At 59.4% G+C, this 17,892-nt stretch overlaps 1 protein-coding gene across 2 annotated transcripts in view; it reads left to right on the forward strand.

Annotated features, from left to right (window-relative positions):
- Window positions 1–17,892, forward strand: part of KCNQ1 (potassium voltage-gated channel subfamily Q member 1) — a 349,770-nt gene that overhangs the window by 297,541 nt on the left and 34,337 nt on the right. Inside the window, exon 16 of one of the 2 annotated variants that reach the window (XM_022591073.3) lies at window positions 15,429–17,828. The exons of the other annotated variant lie outside the window; for it this stretch is intronic. Coding sequence (XP_022446781.1) covers window positions 15,429–15,632 — 204 coding nt within the window. The 3' untranslated portion in view covers window positions 15,633–17,828. Of the gene's footprint in view, window positions 1–15,428; window positions 17,829–17,892 lie in introns of those variants that run through there. 2 annotated transcript variants of the gene reach the window in all.

Raw genomic sequence — 17,892 nt, forward strand, 5'->3', positions numbered from 1 at the left:
GCGGGTGGACTCCAGTGCTTAGAGATCAGGTGGAAAAGAAGGAAGGAAGGAGATGGGGAGATGGAGAGGCAAGAGTGGGCCTCGCCAGAGCCAGGGAGGGGAGGATGTGGCCCTGGGCTTGGCCAGGGAGGGGGTGAGGTTTGCTCTGATGGGGCCAGGCTTCCCCAGTCCCGAGCTCTGCCAGGCCCTCGGAGGTTGGGCAGACACGGGACCGTAAAGGCACAAGAGAGGAGCTGGTGTGTTTGGGATTAGAGGGGGCAGCACCGCACCACTGACATCCGCGGACGGCTTCCTAGGTGAAGAGGCCTTGGACCGGCTGTTCCCAGGGACAGGTGCCAAAGGCAGGACACCCACTGTCCGTGCTAGGGTCACCGCCCACAGTCCTGTACCTGTCCCTCCTGAGTCAGGGAAGCCCACAGTACCTGCCCTTTGACTGCAAGAGAGCACCCGCGGGGCCGGATGTGCCGCAGAAGACCCAGGCTGGGCCTGGGCTGGTGCAGCTCACCAGGCTGCAGAGCTGCAGAGGGAGGGAGGGGGCGCAGGGGGGCACGGAGTCCAGACTAGGACGCCGTCTGTTTGATGACCCTCAGCACCTAAGGACTCGGTCACGGGGTTCACCTCCCGCTCCCACGTCTATGCAGCCCCATCTGCACCCGCTGAGGAAAGGCGCGCGTGTCACCTGACAGCTCCGCCTCCGTCTCCCTGTCTCTCCTCCCTGCCCCCCCGGGAGCTTTATGGATTAAACATCAGTGCCTTGAAGAGGTGGGGACACTCGACGCCCTTCCCGGGGCCTCTCTCTGCCGAGGCCCAGAAAAGGAGCGGGATTCACAGAGTGGCCCCTGCCTCTCCTGGGCCTGCGGCTGGGGGGTCTGCACCGCCTTCTGGAGAAGCACCCGACCTGGCCTCAGAGGATCTGGTCAGCTAGCTTCTCTGTCCCGCTCGGTTTCCCTCTGCTCCTAAAATTGGAGCTCTGCTGAACAGCTCCACATCCTGCACCCGGGGACAGAGCAAGAGCTAAAGCAACAGTAACCCTTGGGCGCAGGTGGACACGAAGCCCGGCTCCCTCCCTGGCCCAACCCACCCACTCTACGACTGACTGGCCTATAGGGGGCTCCACCCAGAGTCCCCCAGGGTCTGGTTCTGCTGGCTTCAGGCTTTCCGTTGTCATGGTGAACACCCAGCCCCTAGCCGCAGAGCCCGCCGAACCTTCCCTGCCCTTTTGTAAGGAAAACTAACTTATTTTTCAGCTCTGTAAACCTGGCAGGAGCCTGTCTCTTCCAGGCCAGTGGGGGGCCTCCGTGGGCAGGTGCCTCCCGGTGGGGTCAGGCGTGGCCACCTGTACCTTACAGATGAGGAGGTGGAGGGTCCTCACAAGGTGAGGGGAACGCTGCCTGCCTGCCCCTCCTGCCCCGGGCTCCTGCGGGGGTCCCTTCCCACCCCTGGGCTCCAGTACCCTTTTACACAGCTCTCTCTTCACACCCACCCCCCTCTGTAGGCATGAGCGCTTCTACTGCGACAGCATCACCCTAAGACACGTGACCACGCCCCTCACCTACTGAGGCCTTGGGGGAATTTAATTAAAAATTAGCAGGGGTGATGGAAAAGGGCTCCCTGCTTGAGCTGTAATAGCACAGTCACCCCAAAGATAAAAACTAGTCATGGAAATTCTCTTCAAAAAAAAAAAAAAAATTAGCAGGAATGCATTTGAAAAAAAAAGGAGTCAGTCATCTGTCTCCTGCCAGAAGCCAGCACAGCCCCGTTCTGCCCACCCAGTATGCTGCCCAAGGTGGCCGCAGTCCTGATAGGGCTTCGTTTGAGGTTGACACCAAGGCCAAGGTGGCCGAGTCCATCCTCTCCGCGCCCACGTGCATGGACAGCCGCGCAGCCAGTCCAGTGGGCCGCTCTGACCTTTGGTGGTGATGCAGCGGGAAACGACCGCCGCTCCTCTCCTGGCCCCCCTGCACCTCCCACCTCCGGGCAGCCTCGCCCCCCAAGATGGGCCAGGCCTCCAACCGCAGGGGGCCCAGTGTGGGGCCTGAGACACACTGCTTGTGTCCGGCTTTCACACGGGTGTGTTCAGGTCAGCATCACGACCCTCTCCCTTGTGAAGGAACCGACCCCTGAGGGGGCCAGTGTCCGGGCTGTGGGCCTCCCCAAGCCCCATGGGGCCACACGTCCCCCGGCCTCGGAACCAGGCCCCCAGATGAAGGGCCGGCTGGGGCCCAGGGCAGCGGGAAGGCCTCGGGGTTCCCAGGAGACAGAGACTGTGGGCCGCTCTTCCCTGCTGCGGCCGGTCCTTGTCTTCACACAAGCCCCATTGCTGCGCCGTCCCCGCCACGCCACCTGACAGATGGGACGGTGACAAGACGACCGGGCAGGGAGACGCTTGCCTTTCGGTGCCAACACAAGTGGCCTTTATCCTGGCCGTAAATGGTCTCTGTGTCGAGGGAGCCTGTACCCAGCCCGGGCCTGAGCCCCTGGCGGCCAGCGGGGCGAAACTGGGTCCGTGGGGACAGACTCTACAACGGACGGCTGGTGGCATGTGGTGGCAAAGCAGCCCCACGGGGCCACAACGGGACATTGTTCCGGCCTCACCTGGGCTGGTCTCTGCCCGCAGCCTCGCGGCCCCCGGGGGGAGGCCCTGGGAGGCCAAGGCCGAGGCCGAAGCCGGCGCCGGAAGCCGGGCCTGGGGAGAGGCCGGGCAGCTGCTGGCCTCCACACACCCCCCGCCGAGTGCGGGCCACAACGTGCCTACTGACCCTGGTGGCGGGTCACACCGTGAATGAGCCCTCTCTCCTGTGTCCCCCGCCAGGTGGGCAGGGGCAGCACCCCCTGGTCAGGGCTGTGCCCAGGAGGGCTGGCCCGTGGGAGGCTGAGCCAGCCCCAGGGACCATCTCCCCTTGGCTTTTAGTGATATGGTACCAGCGCCTGTACGATCCAGGCCCCCAGAGCCCGCCTAGAGCGCTCATGACCATGCCAGCCCTGCGTTAGCTGCCCAAGGGCGAAGTCTCCTCCTTGGCTGCCTGCCCACCCTCAGCCCTCACTCTGGGGCCCGAGGGTCCTGCCCCCGTGCCCATTCGACGGCCCCCTTGTATGTCTCGAAGGCTCCTTGCCTTTGCTGCGAGATGGGGCACACGTGATCTTGCCTCCGTGCATCCCCTGCTCCAGCCTCTTCTGGGCACTGTGCCTTTTCACGCCCCTGAGCCCTTGCCTGTGCAGAGCCCCTCCCCCAGGATGCCCTGTGAGTGTGCACAGCCCAGGGCCTGGGGACTGGGTCATCTGAGCCTGACCAGCCTCCATCTTCCCTCTTACTGTCAGAAGGGGTCCTAGAGAAGGTTCCACAGTCCTGCCTACCTGTAGGCCCGGCTCCCCGCCAACAACCTGGAGACAGGCCCGTCCCCAGAGCTCATCCGACCCCCATCTTCTGAGCCATTCCCACAAAAGCCTTCCCCGGGGTACCCGGTCACCCTGCAGGGCCTCCTCACCAGCCAAGGTCACCTTAAAAATAGCCGTGGAGGGGTTTGCGGCAGCAGCAGACCCTTCTAGACTAATTCATTGGTAATGGCAAAATGATGCTGAGTTCCCAAAAAAAAAAAAAAAAAAACCCACTCTATTTCCTCATTAACATAATTGCAAACAGAACGAATCTTTCTTGATTTCATGTAAACAACAGCTTGAAATAGTTTATAATCCTTGCAGGTATGAAATTAAGTTTTTACTTATGGTCTGGAAATTAATTACCCTTTACGGCGAGACAAATGTGAAAACTGTGTATTTTTGACAAGAAAATTAAGCAGCTATGGGGAAATGTAACTTAATCGTCGCGGAGAAAATTGTTTATAAATTGGTCGCGTTGTTTGAACTCTCGCCTCTTCGACCCGGGGCTGGGTTAGCTGGTATGTGTGCGTTTGCCTAATTTGGAGCATTACCGGGGTAGCAGCAGAGGAAGGGACCAGAGAGGCCGAGAACAGGGCAGGGAGGAGGAAAGAGAGAAGAGGGGATCCTTCCCCGTGAAGGAACCGATGGCAGAGGAGGGACATGGGACCAGGATGCGTGGATCAGGGACAGCACCTCCTGGCAGATGAAACCTAAAGGGAGCCCTGGACCCGGATGGGGAGGAAGCAGCTCTCTAGGTGACCAGGACGAGGGCTCCAGGCAGAGGGAACCGCAAAAGCAGCAAAGGTCCTGGGGCAGGAATGAGCCTGGAGCAGAAAGGAGGCGAGCGGGTGCAGGAGAGGGACTCTCAAGAGGCGGGCGGGACCGCACCCCGAGGGAGGTGGTTCTCGGATGCTGGGTGGCAGTCACCCAGTCTTCAGGGCACTGAATTTGAGCCGTTTACAGTTTCTCATCCTTATCTATCCTGTTACTGCATCCCTCCTCCTCCACGTTTTCCCCTCGTATATTGTGTTTTATTTTCTGGGAGTGAAATTTCTGGGTCGACATCACGAGCATTAACGAGAATTTCTCAGTAGTCGGAGTTGTACAGGGTGGGAGTGAGTTCCCCGTCACGGGGGTGGCCAAGCAGAGGCCGGCCGACCACTTGGCAGGCTGTGTGCAGGCTCCCAGGGGCTGCATGGAGGCATGTGGCCAGGGAAGGGTGTGTCTTCCATGCCTGCCCTTCAGAGCTCCAGGGTTCCAGGGTCCCGCCACACACACACACACACCCCTGCAGCTCCTTTCCCCCTGCCCGCCTTGGTCTGAACCTGGGCAGTGCCAGCAGTGGCCTGTCTCCGCTTTGGCCTCTCTGATGTTAAGTACAGTCCGGGCACGTGGTAAAGAGCAGACAGAGTCGGGCATCCTGTTGAGACAGAGCCCCCAGGACCCACAGCCAGAGTGGGCGTGCCCACTGGGCCCCGGCCTGTGGCGGAAGGCTGGCGGGACAGGCGGGGGCGGGGCAAGGGCTTAGCATCCTCATGACGACTTTGGGCACGTTACACGGCCTCTCTGTGCCTCAGTTTCCTCAGCCTGGAGACGGAGCGTCTGCAGGGAGGCTCGAGGGCTGGGGACCTCCACGCTGCACACCCAGAGCTGTCACATGGCATCTACCGGTGACGACTGGCCACCACGATTTTCCAAGGGATGGAATAACCCAGCCGAGGCAGGCAGCAGGGGACGGGGTGGAGCCAGAGTGGGAGGGGACAGTTTGGCTTGGCGGGCGCTCAGGAGGCTCAGACGGTGGGACTGGGTGTGGAGGGCAGGATCACAGAGCCCACCCTGGCTGCCCACTCTGGAGAAGGTTCTGGAAGGGACGGGGGAGGCAGGGGGTCAGTGAGGTTCCCAGGGTGGGCACAGGCAATGGGGAGGGCGGGTGGCACAGAGCTGGTGAGAGGTGGAAGCAACGGCATTTGGTGAAGGGCGGGGATGGGGCCGGGCCATGCCGATGGTCAAGATGGGGTGGAGTTTGTTGGAGTCTGGGGGCAGGTTGGAGACCATTAGGCCCTGGCCGCGTCCAGCGCTCTGAAGCATGAGTTCCTCCGCTCAACCGACTGCTCCCAAAGTCTCGGGTGGCAAGCCTCAGGGGGCGTGCTCCCACACCCACCCCCACACTGCTGTCTCTGCAGCTCCCCGTCTTGCTGGTGGCCGTTGTATTAGCACAGGCTGATTTAGCAGGACACCACAGACTGGCGGCCTAAATAGGACATTGATCTCTCATAGTTCTGGAGGCTGGAGGTCCGAGATCAAGGTGCCACCCATTCAGAGTCTGGAGAGGACTGGCTTCCTGGCTCACAGATGACCATCCTCTCACTTGTGTCCTCTCATGGCCTCTTCTCTGTGCACAGAGGAGAGACAGAAAGCTCTGGTATCTCTCCTTCTTCTAAGGACACTAATCCTATGGGATCAGGGCCTCACCCTTAGGACCTTTAGCCTTCATTACCTCCCTAAAAGCCCCATCTCCAGATACAGTCACACTGAGGTTAGGGCTTCAACAGATGAATTTGGGCAGTGGACAGTTCAGCCCATGACACCTGTCCACTGCCAGGGCACCCAAACGTGGAGCCCAGTGTCACCCCAAGCTGCTCCCTCGCCGTCACCCATGTGAGGCCTAGGGGTGAGAAGCAGGAGGTTAGGGAGTTGAGTGTCCTTTGCCCCTTAGGGCCACATCCACTGGCCAAGTCAGGGAAGCACAGCCCATCTACGTGGCGACGGGACCTGGGTCCAAGCAGCTCCTGGGCTCCATCACCTCCCTGGCAGCACACTGACCTCAGAGGGCCTGAGCCTCTGGCGGATGTGGGGATGGAGCCTGCAGCAGGGTCCGAGGCTTTGTTTTGCACCAGTGGTCAGGGAAGGGGGAGGGCCGAGGAGGTCTTTGTGTTCTCACAGCTGGAGGTGAACTTGTCAACTTGGCGTGTACTTGTCATCTTGGTCCTATCTTCCCCTCCCCTGTAGCTGGCTGGGGACATTGAAGCCCCGGGCCCTCCCAGCCTGAGCCACACCTGTGTGGTCCTCACAGGAAATTCAGGGTGGTCTCCCACCTCGGCTGCTCTGAGGTGGACAGACAGGGCCTGAGCCCAACGTGGCACCTCGTAGGCACCCGGGAACAGGGCTCCTGACTCCGGGCAAGCAGACCCACGTGCCAGAGCCTGAAGGTCTGGGTACCGACCGTCCATTGGCCAGGATGTCGGCTGGGAAAGTGCTGGACATGCAAGGCCTGACTCACAGCCCAGACATAGGGCCTGGTCTCTGGTTTACACCCAAAGTGTGGTGTAAACTCTGAAGTGAAGGTGTGTGTGGCCCTGCCCGCCCCACTCCAGGCTCTCTGCTGGCTGGAGCCTCCCACCTGCCCGGAACCCTGGGGATTCTCTGCCGACCTCCCGCCCAGCTGCCCTCCTGCGCCCGAAGAAGCCTGTCATGCATACGGCCGTCCAGGGTCCTTCCTTTTGACGAGGAAGCTCAGGCTTTGCTGGCAGAGAGAGGATGCCAGGTGAGGCCTCCCTAGACGGCCGCACGTGCCCAGTATCCTACTTCCGACACGACATGGGCATGGCCTCTCCCCTCTCAGTGGGGGCCACACCTCTGGGGAGCTGGGTCTGGTGGGGAGGCCCCTCCAGCACTGGGGACCTGGGGGTCAGGAGCTCTCAGCTCCTCCTTCCTAAGGCTCCCAACCCCCCAGAGAGGTGCAGTTACCCCCCCCCACTAACAAGCCTTGTGAGATGGGTAGCGCACATCTACCCTCCGAGCCTCCATTTTCCCATCTATAAAATGGGATGATGAGAGGCCCCAGCTCAGAAGGAGTAGGGCGTTCAATGAGACGGTACACGTTTAGCTCACCCGGGGGAGGGATTCTTGCCATTATTGCTACAAAGCGGGTTCAGCTGGAGCTGGGGGGTGGCCCTGGGATCAGGGATCCAAGAGGTCAGCTGAACTGCTCTGTGGCCCTGGATAGGGAAGTGTGGAACGTTCTAGACTACCTAGTCTGCTGGGGACGAGGGCAACAGGACAGTGGACTTGGCCCCTGGCCCAGGCCCTGTCCCTCTCCCAGTTTCCGGTCGGCAGGGCTGGGGGCACCAGCGCAGCCTCCCAGGCTTCTCAACATTAACTGTCATCCCTGGTGCCAGCCTCAGTCACAGGTGGCCAGATACTGGCCACGCCATGGCGGGGCGTGTTTACCCCCAGCCGAGTCACCCCTCCGGGGCTCAGGGCCTTGTCTCGGCACTCTCTCACGATGGTCTGCCCTTTGGGGAGGGTGGCTTTGGCAGCCACCCTGCCTCTCAAAGCCAGCCCAGCGCCCCCGGGGTCCCCGAGAAGTGGGGACAGACACCGAGGCACGAATGGTGACAGGCCCTCCAGAAGCTAATTTCCCTAGGCAACCCCCAGGGTGGCTCTCACCAGGGGACAGAGGGGTACCAGGTGCTTCTTCCATGGCCACGTCGGAGACCCCAGGTCCAGAAAGTAGAGGATCACAGAGGGAGGGGAGCCGGGGGAGGGTCGTCTACCCAGGACCATGGGCTGGGAGGGGTGAAGCCACTGCTGACTCCCCAGCCCCTTGCCCTGCAGGCCGGGGAGCCACTGTTCACCCCAAGCCACCTTGGCATGCCCCCAGCAGCAGGGCCCAGGGAGTCCATGGCCCTCCCAGTGGACCCTCAACATTGCCTGTGTCGGCCAGGCAGCCCATGCCCCTGGCTGGAAGGCAGGCTGGACGACACACTGGCTTGACTGTCCATGGGCCACACCTAGGTCCCCACCTGGCCTCCTAGCATTTACCGAGCCCACCCAGACCATCCTGCCCTGGCCACTCCTTACAAGCAGGAGGCAGGTGGGCAGCGCAGGTCCCAGTGCGAGCTAGACGTCGGGGCGTCTGCCAGCGTGGCACCCGAGAGCCTAAAGACTGAGAAGGGACACAGCCAGCGGGGCCTTGAGCAGCTCTGGACCCCAGCCAGGGCCCCACGCCAGGCACACCAGGACCAACGCGGCTGTACAGGATTCTGGGGTTGTCCGAATGTGTTCCCGGGACTCACCCCGAGTCCAGGACAGAGGAATAAACAGTGTCCGTGAGTCCGCCAGGGCCTCCGAGGGGCCGCACTAGCCTGCACTGTGCTGGGGCTTGGCTAGGGAAGGATGCTCCTGGCCGCGTGTCAGCCCGAGCCCAGGCGGGGATGAGCAGGGATGGGGGCCTGGCCTGGAAGCCCTGAAGGCAGGGCCAGCGGAGGGGAGCCCACTGTGAGTTTGGGGGGCTGTCTGCAGAGGTTTCATGGTATATGTGAAAGGACATCCTCAAGCCAGATGGGGTTGTCGTGTCTCCCGGACCCTGGAGAATCCCCCTTCATCCCCAGGAACTCTTGAGGTGCCCCTGTGCTCCGGTTGGGGGCTGGAGCTGGTGTACCCCCTCCCACCCCTGAAGGCAGGGCTGATCCCAGGCAGGGCTGAGGAAGGGTGGACGTGTTGGGGGAGGGTCTGTGCACTGGGGATGGGGGTTCAGAGAGCCCGCAGGGGCTGGGGCACACAAGCCTGGGCCTGCGCCTTCTGCAGCCCTGCCTCCTGCCCCGGCCTGCCCGCTGCGCAGCTCAGGGGCCGGTACCCTCCTGCAGCCTGCCCCCTGAATGCCCAGGGCTGTCGCCTGCCCAGACGTGCCCAGGGAGCTCCTGGGGCCCTTCTTTCTCCTGTCCTCTGGGCCATGGTCACCATTCCTCTCCCAGCTTCCCTCCTCCCCTCTCACTGCCCCCCCGGTTTGGCCTCACCAGCTCCCACCCTGCTGCCCCTACAGACTCATGTGCACAGGTGCTCAGGACGCCCCATGCAGCCACTGGCTTTGGCCACCGATCCCACAGCCCCAAGGTCAGTGGAGTTTGGCCCAGCCTGGGGGTGCCCGGCCCCCAGGTTCACCTGCTCCAGCCACTTGGCAGGTCCCATTCACACCAAGCCCCGGGCCAGCACGTGGTGGTAGCCCCTAGTGCCAGGCAGGGCCAAGGGGGAGGGGGAAGGGAGCTGGTGTGAGGTCCGCTGCGGACAGGTGTGTGCCCTGGGCTGTGGGCAGGGCCGGGAGCGGCTTTTGCATCTTAAATCTGGAGTTCACAGGGGTCTCTCAGTCCTCCACGGTGGCCAGCAGAAGATGCTGGGGGGGAAGGGTATCCCGTTCCAGGGACCACAAAAACCCCAACTCGCAGGTGCTGAGCGCTGGATCGCTACCTGCCCTACAGGTGCTCAGCCCCTTGCGCCGGCCTCCCATGACGTCACTTCACAGGAGGGGCTGAGGCTCCAGCGTCCGGTCCCAGCACTCTTGGTGGTGGTGTGGAGCTGAGGTTTGAACCCAGACCATCTGGTCAAACCCCTCTGTTTAGCGGGACACTGACGCCCAGAGCAGAAAGGACGTTTGCTGTGTGGTGCTGGGCGAGGGGGAGGAAGCTGGTGGAGGGGGCACCTCTAACCCAAGGACTGGGCGTCGGAGAGGCGCACGCTCACCCCAGGGGCCTTCGTAGGTTTATCGCAACCCCTGACCCAAGCGTCCGGGCTATTTTTAACTTGACAAAATGGCTCCAGATCTCAAACGGAAGAACAGAGGTGAAAATAGCTGTGATGTTTCTGGGAAAAAAGAACCGATGAATGGGTGGTCCTGCCTCATGCTGAGAAGCAGGCCACGACCTTTGATGGTTCACAGCCTTGGACCAGGGAAGACCAGCCTCGCAGGCCGAGGTCCCTGATGTTCACCTGTGCCAGGTGCGAGCGGCTGAGCTCACGGACTCGGCACCGCTGCTCTGCCCATTCTACATTCGAGGAGACTGAGGCCCACGGCCATGCAGCTCCTAAGCGGCAGGAATGGCCTTGGTCCCCAGGCCACCTGGCTCCACCTGCAACATGGGATAACGCTTCAGACAGGGGAGAGGCAGCAGTGTCACAAACCAGATGGGACACTTACGACACCGGCCATTTAGGGAAAAAAACTAAGGCAGTGTGTCACTGCCAGCAGACAGCAAAGTGCTATAGTGATAAGGTCATCGATGTGAAATTGAAACCACTTATAAAAAGCAATACTGAGCAGAGTGTGTGAGTAGCCAGCAATCCTTGGGCGGTGAGTTCCTGCCCTTGGGCAGCAGGCGGAGGTGCCCCCTGGCCTCACTGGTTCAGGCTGAGAGCCAGAAGCGGGGAGCAAAGTCTGCCGCCCCCAGCCCGGGCCCTCCAGACAGCAGGCTGGGAGAAAACTGCAGCTAGCCGTGGAGAGCCACAGTTTTGGGTATTAAAGTCTCCCAAATCTATGAGAAAAGCACTCAGAGTAGGCCGAAAAAAACAAAAAAAACTGGAAAGACAGTCCACAAAAGAAGGGCCTCAAAGACTGAAAATATTCCTCACTCCATCCATCCTGTAAGACAGGGCCCATCAACCACAGCCTGCAGGTCTGATCCAGCCCTCGGCCTGTTTTTGTCAATAAAGTTTTATTAGAACACAGCCACGCCCACCGGTGCGTGCTCTGTCTCTGGCTGCTCTCACGCTGCCACGCAGGGTTGAGGGGTTGTGGCAGAGGCCACGTGGTCCTGGACCTGAAATCCTTCCCACCTGGCCCTCCTTGGCGACGCTGACAGCCTCACTCTCAGAATGTAAATGGAGAGATGCAAGATGAGCCAAAATGGATGTGAACATAGGACATTGGTGCTGGGGGAGCGGAGGTGGAAGGTCTGTTGACTGGCTGGCCCTTCCTCTTCCGGAAAGCGCTCTGCTGAGTCCCATCAAGAGGGTTACAGGCTGTTCCTCTCCCGTGACCCTGGACTCCTCCTCCCAGGACCCCATCCCTCGAGAACAAATCAGTGTCTCCGCAGAGTCCTGCCCAAGCAAGTTAATCACAGCCTTCTTCATGGTGGTGAGAGATCGGAAACAGACCGCATAGCGGGCGTTCGCAGGATGCTTGGTTCTGATCATGCGCATTAGGGACAGTAGGCAGCTTGCAGAGACCCCGGAAAATGTCCAGGGTACATAGTGACTCGGGGCCGGACAGGGCACGGCGTGATCCCAGCCTGGTTTGGGGCGATGTGTGTGCGTAAAATACCGCCTCGTGGAAAACACACCAAAACGTTACCACCGTCGTCTCTGGAGGGTGGACTTCGAGATGAGTTTTTAAAGAGATTCTTCTCTATTTTCCAGAATTTTCTGTAACGAGCGGTTCTTGCTTTTGTGATTGGGAAGAGTGAACATTAACGTGAAGGGAGGGAGGGAGACTTGGGGGTCTCCCAGCAAAAGGCAGGGCTCTGACCCCGCTGGCCTCGCCTCCATGTGGGCTCAACTCTGCCCATCCCACAATGTGGCCACGTCAGGTCACTGTGCACAGCAAAGCCTGGCTGCCCCGTCCAGGAAGGGCGAGTGACCCCGCGCTGGGCCTTGGGGACCCAGGACCCAGCCTCGCCCCAGCTGGGCTGAGCGGCCAAGCACCGGGTGACCCGTCTGTTCTGCCCACAGAGCAGTGTCGCCTTGCGCCGTCGGGGCCACCTGAGGCTCTCTCTGGGGGCTGCAGCCCGCACCGCCACCCCCGGCTGGGGTGGGATGGTGCCCCCAGGCTCCCCCTCCCCCTCCTCCTCCTCACCACCCACCCCTCCCCGGCGCCCCGTCACTCCCTCCGTGGGCCTCCTCGGGGCCCTGCCCCAGTACATCCAGGCTCAGGGTCTGCTGGCGGGTAGGACCCACCTTCCTGCAAGGAGGCTGATGCCCTCCTAGAAGCGGGGCCCAAAGCCCCCTCCGAGGCCTCCTGCACCACCTGCCCCAGGAGATGGGCTGGAGGTGGTGGACGTGGCCACGGAGGCCGGGAGGGCGGGGAGAGTCTGGGCTCTCACGGAGGCGCCGTTTCCCTGTCACAGAATGAAGTAAATGGGACAATTAAGGGGGGCGGTTTCTAAATCGCCGCTTTAACCCATTTGGAAGCCTGCTAATTATTCTCTTGGGGAAAGAAATGCAGGTTCATTATTATAATGAGCTTTGGGCAAAATATTTCATCGAGTCTGACAAGCTGCAGCGACTCCTCAGGAAAGTGCTTCGAGATCGCTCGAAGGGGCCTCCCCCCGCCCCCCAACTCCGAGCTCATTGCCCATCCGGTCCCTGTGCTGTGGGCGTGCTGTTTTAATTCGCTTATGAAAAGCCCGCTTTGATGTCCCGGACCAGATAAGGACCGCGGGCCGCAAGCTGACGGCCGAGCGGGTCTGCGGCCTCCGGGACCCCAGCCAAGGCGCTGCCATGAGGTAACTGCACAAACAGTCCTGCCTGAAAAAATATGCTTTTGTTTCACTAATAAATCTCTTCTTGGAACGCTCCCCGCCGGCTCTCGGCTGTCCTCGGCCGCGCTGCCTTGGGCCTTCCTGCTGGGTGCGGTGCGGCCACTCGGGACTGGACGGGGACTGAGACGGGCCGTGGCGTGGCGGGCACAGGGGCGCGGGGAGCTCCGGCCTCTCCCCGCCCCTCCCCCACCCCTCTTCCGCCTGCTCCCCTCCCCCAGCCCTCCCCCCTGCACTCCCCCTCCGGCTCCTCCCTCACTTCCGGGCGCTGGCCTCCAGACCTCTGTCTGCCCCTTTCCCTCCTAGTCCTTGGGGGGTACCCGGCCCGGGGTGGAGCAGACCAGGATGGCAGCCACTCCGCCCTTCAGACGGGCCTGTCTGTGCCACCCCCTGCTGTCCTGAGGCCTGGGAGACAGGGGGTGGCCCTGCCCTCCGAGCCCGGAAGGCAGCTCAGCCTGGTCCGCCCAGGGCAACGGGGTCCCGCTTTGTGGAGAAGCGGCCAGCGCAGCTCCTGAGCCATCTCGGCCTTGGGGAGCCCGAGACAGGCCCCCTCCCCCACCCCAGGCGCCCCCGGAGCCTGCAGCCAGGGGATGTGCAGGGCCCGGCGGGGTCCCTGCGCAGTGGCCGACAGCGGCTGTGGCACCTCTGGGCCCGGCTCCTCCCCCACCGTCTCGTCACCCCCTCTGGGCCCCCTTCCCCACCCTCAGGGGCGTTCCTCAGCCCCGACTCTGCCTGGCCACCGCCCACTGCTCTCGTCCGCCCCAGGCCACGTGGCCCCTGGCACCTCACTCCCTTCACCTGCCCCAGCAGCCCCCTCCCCCCCGCCCGCCCCCCCGCCCGCCCCCCCGCCCCGCGCCCGGCCAGCAGCCCCTGTGATCTCTCCTGGCAGTGGCATGAGCGGGGCTTAGAGCAGAGGAAGCCTCTGGACCCTTGCCCTCCCTGCTGCGAGGCCCCAGGCACCCCACGGGGCCCCTCTAAGCCCCGGATTCCACATGCGTAAGGAGGAGACAGGGACTCCAGCTCCGGGACCATGGCCAGGATTACCTGGAGCCCTGTCTGTTGAGCACCTGGCCTGCCGCCCGGCACGTGGCGAGGTGGAAGCTCTCGCTTCCCGCCCCCTCTTGTGGGCACCGCTGTGGGCACCGCTGTGGGTTTGTCTTCCCCGCCTGCTGCCAAGCGCCAGACCAAGATTTAACGCCATCTCCTCAGGGCATCAAAAGTCTGGTGGGTGCAGCTCAGAGTGAAGGCATCTGGGCTGACACGGCACCCACCCCCCACAGCACCCACCTGAGCCCCTACCGTGTCCCAGACGGCGGACGGGTGCCGGAGGTGCTGCAGGGACGAGACTGCACTCCTGGCATCATGGAGCTGCCCCCGGTCAAAAATACACCACGTAATTACAGACCTGGATAATTACTGGGCAGGAACAGAGCAGGGCACTGTGACGGAGGGGAGCCAGGGTGGTCAGGGAAGACCTCCGTGGGAGGGGTATCTGAAAATAGCACTCGGGGTTGCTATTAATAGGCTTCAGCGTGGAACCGTCCAGAGGAGAAAACAAAAAAAGGACCCTAGTGTCTCCATAGATGACTATCGTTCATGTTTTTTCAATGGAAGTGTTGAGATAGATTAATAGCTATTTTAGTTCTATTTGAATTTCCAGAAAATTCGAACAGTACAGAAAGGTTGGGAAAGTAAAAACCTCCAGGACCTCCTCCCTTCCTCCTAAGGGTATCCCTTGTTATCCCAGAAATACCCATCATTAGTGTGGGGGGAGCAGCATTCCAGACATTGCTCTGCACGTTGCGTACGGAAAAGGATGAATGAATGAACAGATAGATGGTTATGTGATTGTGGGATGAGGGAGGCAATGGATGGATGGATGGGTGGATGGATGGATGGGTGGATGGATGGGTGGATGGATGGATGGGTGGATGGATGGATGGGTGGATGGATAGACAGATGCATGGATGTGTGGTTGGGAAATGGATGGATGGATGGATGGGTGGGTAGGCAGATGGATGGAAAAATAGACACGCCATCAGAAACTATTATGAATATGGTAATGCTGCTTTTGATTTATTCATTTTTCTCAACAAACAAAAGATAAAAAAACAAAGTGAAATAGAAAAATTGTTAAATTCAGATAAACATTTCTTCACCAAAGGAGAAGTTCATTTCTAAATGTCACTTTCACGTCAAGGGAAAAAATATTATACAGTGTGGGAAGTTGGAGTCGTTGTGGGGTTTTGTGGTCCTTTCAGCTTTGCGCGGTATTGAATGATGCTGCAATCCTGCCCACCGTCCTTCCTGCTCCCAGTACGTGTTAGTCATATTGTTACCGTGGCGTTGGGCCGGGTCTCTAACATTTGTGTGCCGTTCGTTCTGTCAGGGTGTCTTGGTTCTATATTAAGGTGGGGCTGGGACTCACCATGATCTTTCCATCAAGTGCCCATTCCTCGTTTCTTTATTTTGATTTTGATTAATCTCCCGATTGGTTGGATTTCTTCCTCAAGTAACTGATTTGAGAAGGTCCCACGCTCCCTGCCTGCTTCACCGATGTCCTTCTTGTCTTGTATTGTCTACCTTCACTATCTCCTCCAAGTGGTGGCCCATCTCTCAATCCCCCTGTGTCCTGGTCACATTCCCCCTGGAACCTTCCCTCCCCCTGCTCCAACCTGGAATTTTTTCCCCGAGGCCTCCTGCCTAGCTTCCTTCTGGAACTCACCTGTATGATTATCCTAGGTTGGATTTACTGCTCCCCGGATCTCGTCGTGTCTTCTTTGTTGTTTAGCTCCTCAGTTTCTTGGGAAAACCTCCAGTGCCTTCCTAACAAGAAGTGTGTGGAAGGTAAGCGTTATGAGTCCTCACGCATCTGAAAACGTCTTTCTTCAACCATTATGCCCTGCAGGTAGTTTAACTGGGTATAGAATTTCCAGAAAGCAATAGTTTAACTGGGTATAGAATTTCCAGAAAGCAATAGTTTAACTGGGTATAGAATTTCCTTCAGAAAGCAATTTCCCTTCAGAATTTTGAAGACCTTGTCCTGTGATGTTCTAGCATCCAGACTTGCTCTTGAGAAGTCCACGCCTGCTTTATTCTCATGCCTTTGTAGGTGGTCTTTATTTATTTTTTTCCTAGAAGTTTTCCGTCTCTATACTCTAGCCTCGGGGTCTGAGTTCCAGGCAAGTTTACTTTGTGGGTGACCTTGACCATTGATTGTGTTAGGCACATGCTGGGCCCTTTGGAGACTTGAGTCCTTGAGCTCCAGAAAGTTCTCTTTATTATTTCTGATCATTTCCTTCACGCTATCATCTCTATTCTCTCTAGAATTCCTTTTAATCAGATTGAAGACGTTTTTGTTGTAACTGCAGGGTCTCTTAACTTTTCTGTCGTTCCTATTTATAGGATTATGTCCTCGACTTTACCACTTCCAACTTCTAGGACATGTTATTAGTGACCCTAGTTTGAGCGTTCTCTGGCATTTTCTTGTTCTCTAACAGGTGTGGTGGCATCCTGCACTTCCTCGATGGGTATAACAGTTCCTGGAATCTTTTTGGAGATTCCAGGTACATCTTTATATCCTGAGATCTGCTTCGTTCCTTATCTGCAGGATGGCGGTAGGACGGCTCTGAGTCTCTGCCTGATGGCGGTTCTGAGAAATAAAAAGGTTGACTCGGGAAGGGCCTAGCAGGTGCGTGCACGGCCGTGGGGGCCCCTGATGCTGCGGGTTTGAACGGCCCCTCAAAGCCCTCAAATGCTCAGCGCCCAGAAGTGGCTCAAACCTCACTCCCAGCAAACCAGCCCCCGGGCCTCTGCCCCAACACCACGTGTGCCCACCCCATGCTCCTTTCCGGCCCCCGCACTGCCTTCCCTGCCCCTCTAAGTCATTCCCTCCTCGGGAAGCCCTCTCGGGCAACCATGCCCCTGTACCGTCACCTTTGCCCAATAGGCAAAGGAACCCAGAAACGTCCTGGCGCCAGCTTTCCATTTCAAGGAATAGAAACTCCCCTAAAACTTGCCTGCGCGAAGAAGGAAATGTGCTGACTCACTAAAAACAAGTCTAATGAAAGATCTAAGAGGAGCAGTTTCAGGTACGTCTAGATCCAGGGAAGGAAGCTACGGCAGGGGCGGCAGCAGCCTGCTTCAGGTGCTCTCCACCACGTGGCAAGTGGCTCTCAATAGCCCCAGACTTACATCCCCAAAGGTCACAGCTTGGTGCTTCCCAACACTTGCAGCCAGAGTCCCATTGCCTGACTCTCACGGACCAGCGTGGGTTGCAGGCCTTTCCAAGTGGGCTGCTCTCTGACCTGGGTTGTGCATGATTTCCAGGATTGGGGGTAGAAGGGAATGCCACCCCTAAGGTGCAGGGAGAATTCCCCCCTGAGGCTCTCCTGCCCAAGGAGGAATAGCGTGCCCACATCTGCCGGCCAACAATAGAGCTGAGGGGCTGAAATTTTCTGACTCAGTGAGCTCCGTGGGCAGAGGGAAGCCTGGTGGACATGCAGAGAGTGTAGACTGGCCCCACCTGGAACAGCCTCCCCAGGACAGGCTGCAAACCAGGCACCCTGAGGGCTGCGCCGACAGGGAAGCCTGAAGGCCAGTCGGTTCCCACCAGCAGAGAGACGGGGCCTCATATCCCAGGGAGAGTTGGGGGATCACAAATCTGGAAGCCCCTCCCAAGCTGCAGGGTCTCTGGAAAGTGGCCAGATTTTGCGAGTAAAAATGCAGGACGCCTGGGAATTCCCTGGCGGTCCAGTGGTTAGGACTCCGTGCTTTCACTCTGGTGGGCCCAGGTTCAGGCCCTGATCAGGGAACTAAGATCCCGCATGCCGCTCAGCACAGCCAAATAAAAAAATGCAGGACACCTAAGATGAGTAACTTTTTTTAGTGTAGGTATATCCCAAATATTTATGCGCTATATTTAAACTACAAAAAAAGTCATTGTTTATGTGTAATTCAGATTTTCAAATTTGACTGGGCATCCTGTAGTCCATCTAGCACTCTTACTCTTGAAGGTCTCAAATCCCTCCGCGCCTTGGCCCCCAGCCTCTGGTGTAGGACCCCGCCTGTGGGACCAGAGCAGAGAGGAATGGACAAGAGCTGCCTGCCAAGGCCCAGCACATGCCTGAATGAACGCAAACTCCTCCCTCCCTCCCTCCTCCCTCCTCCCTCCCTCCCTCCCTCCCTCCCTCCTTTCCTTCCTTCT

Source organism: Delphinapterus leucas, chromosome 7 (assembly GCF_059928025.1).
Source record: "Delphinapterus leucas isolate spDelLeu-1000000601 "Yukka" chromosome 7, BTC_Dleu_Yukka2, whole genome shotgun sequence".
NCBI classification, from domain to species: domain Eukaryota; kingdom Metazoa; phylum Chordata; class Mammalia; order Artiodactyla; family Monodontidae; genus Delphinapterus; species Delphinapterus leucas.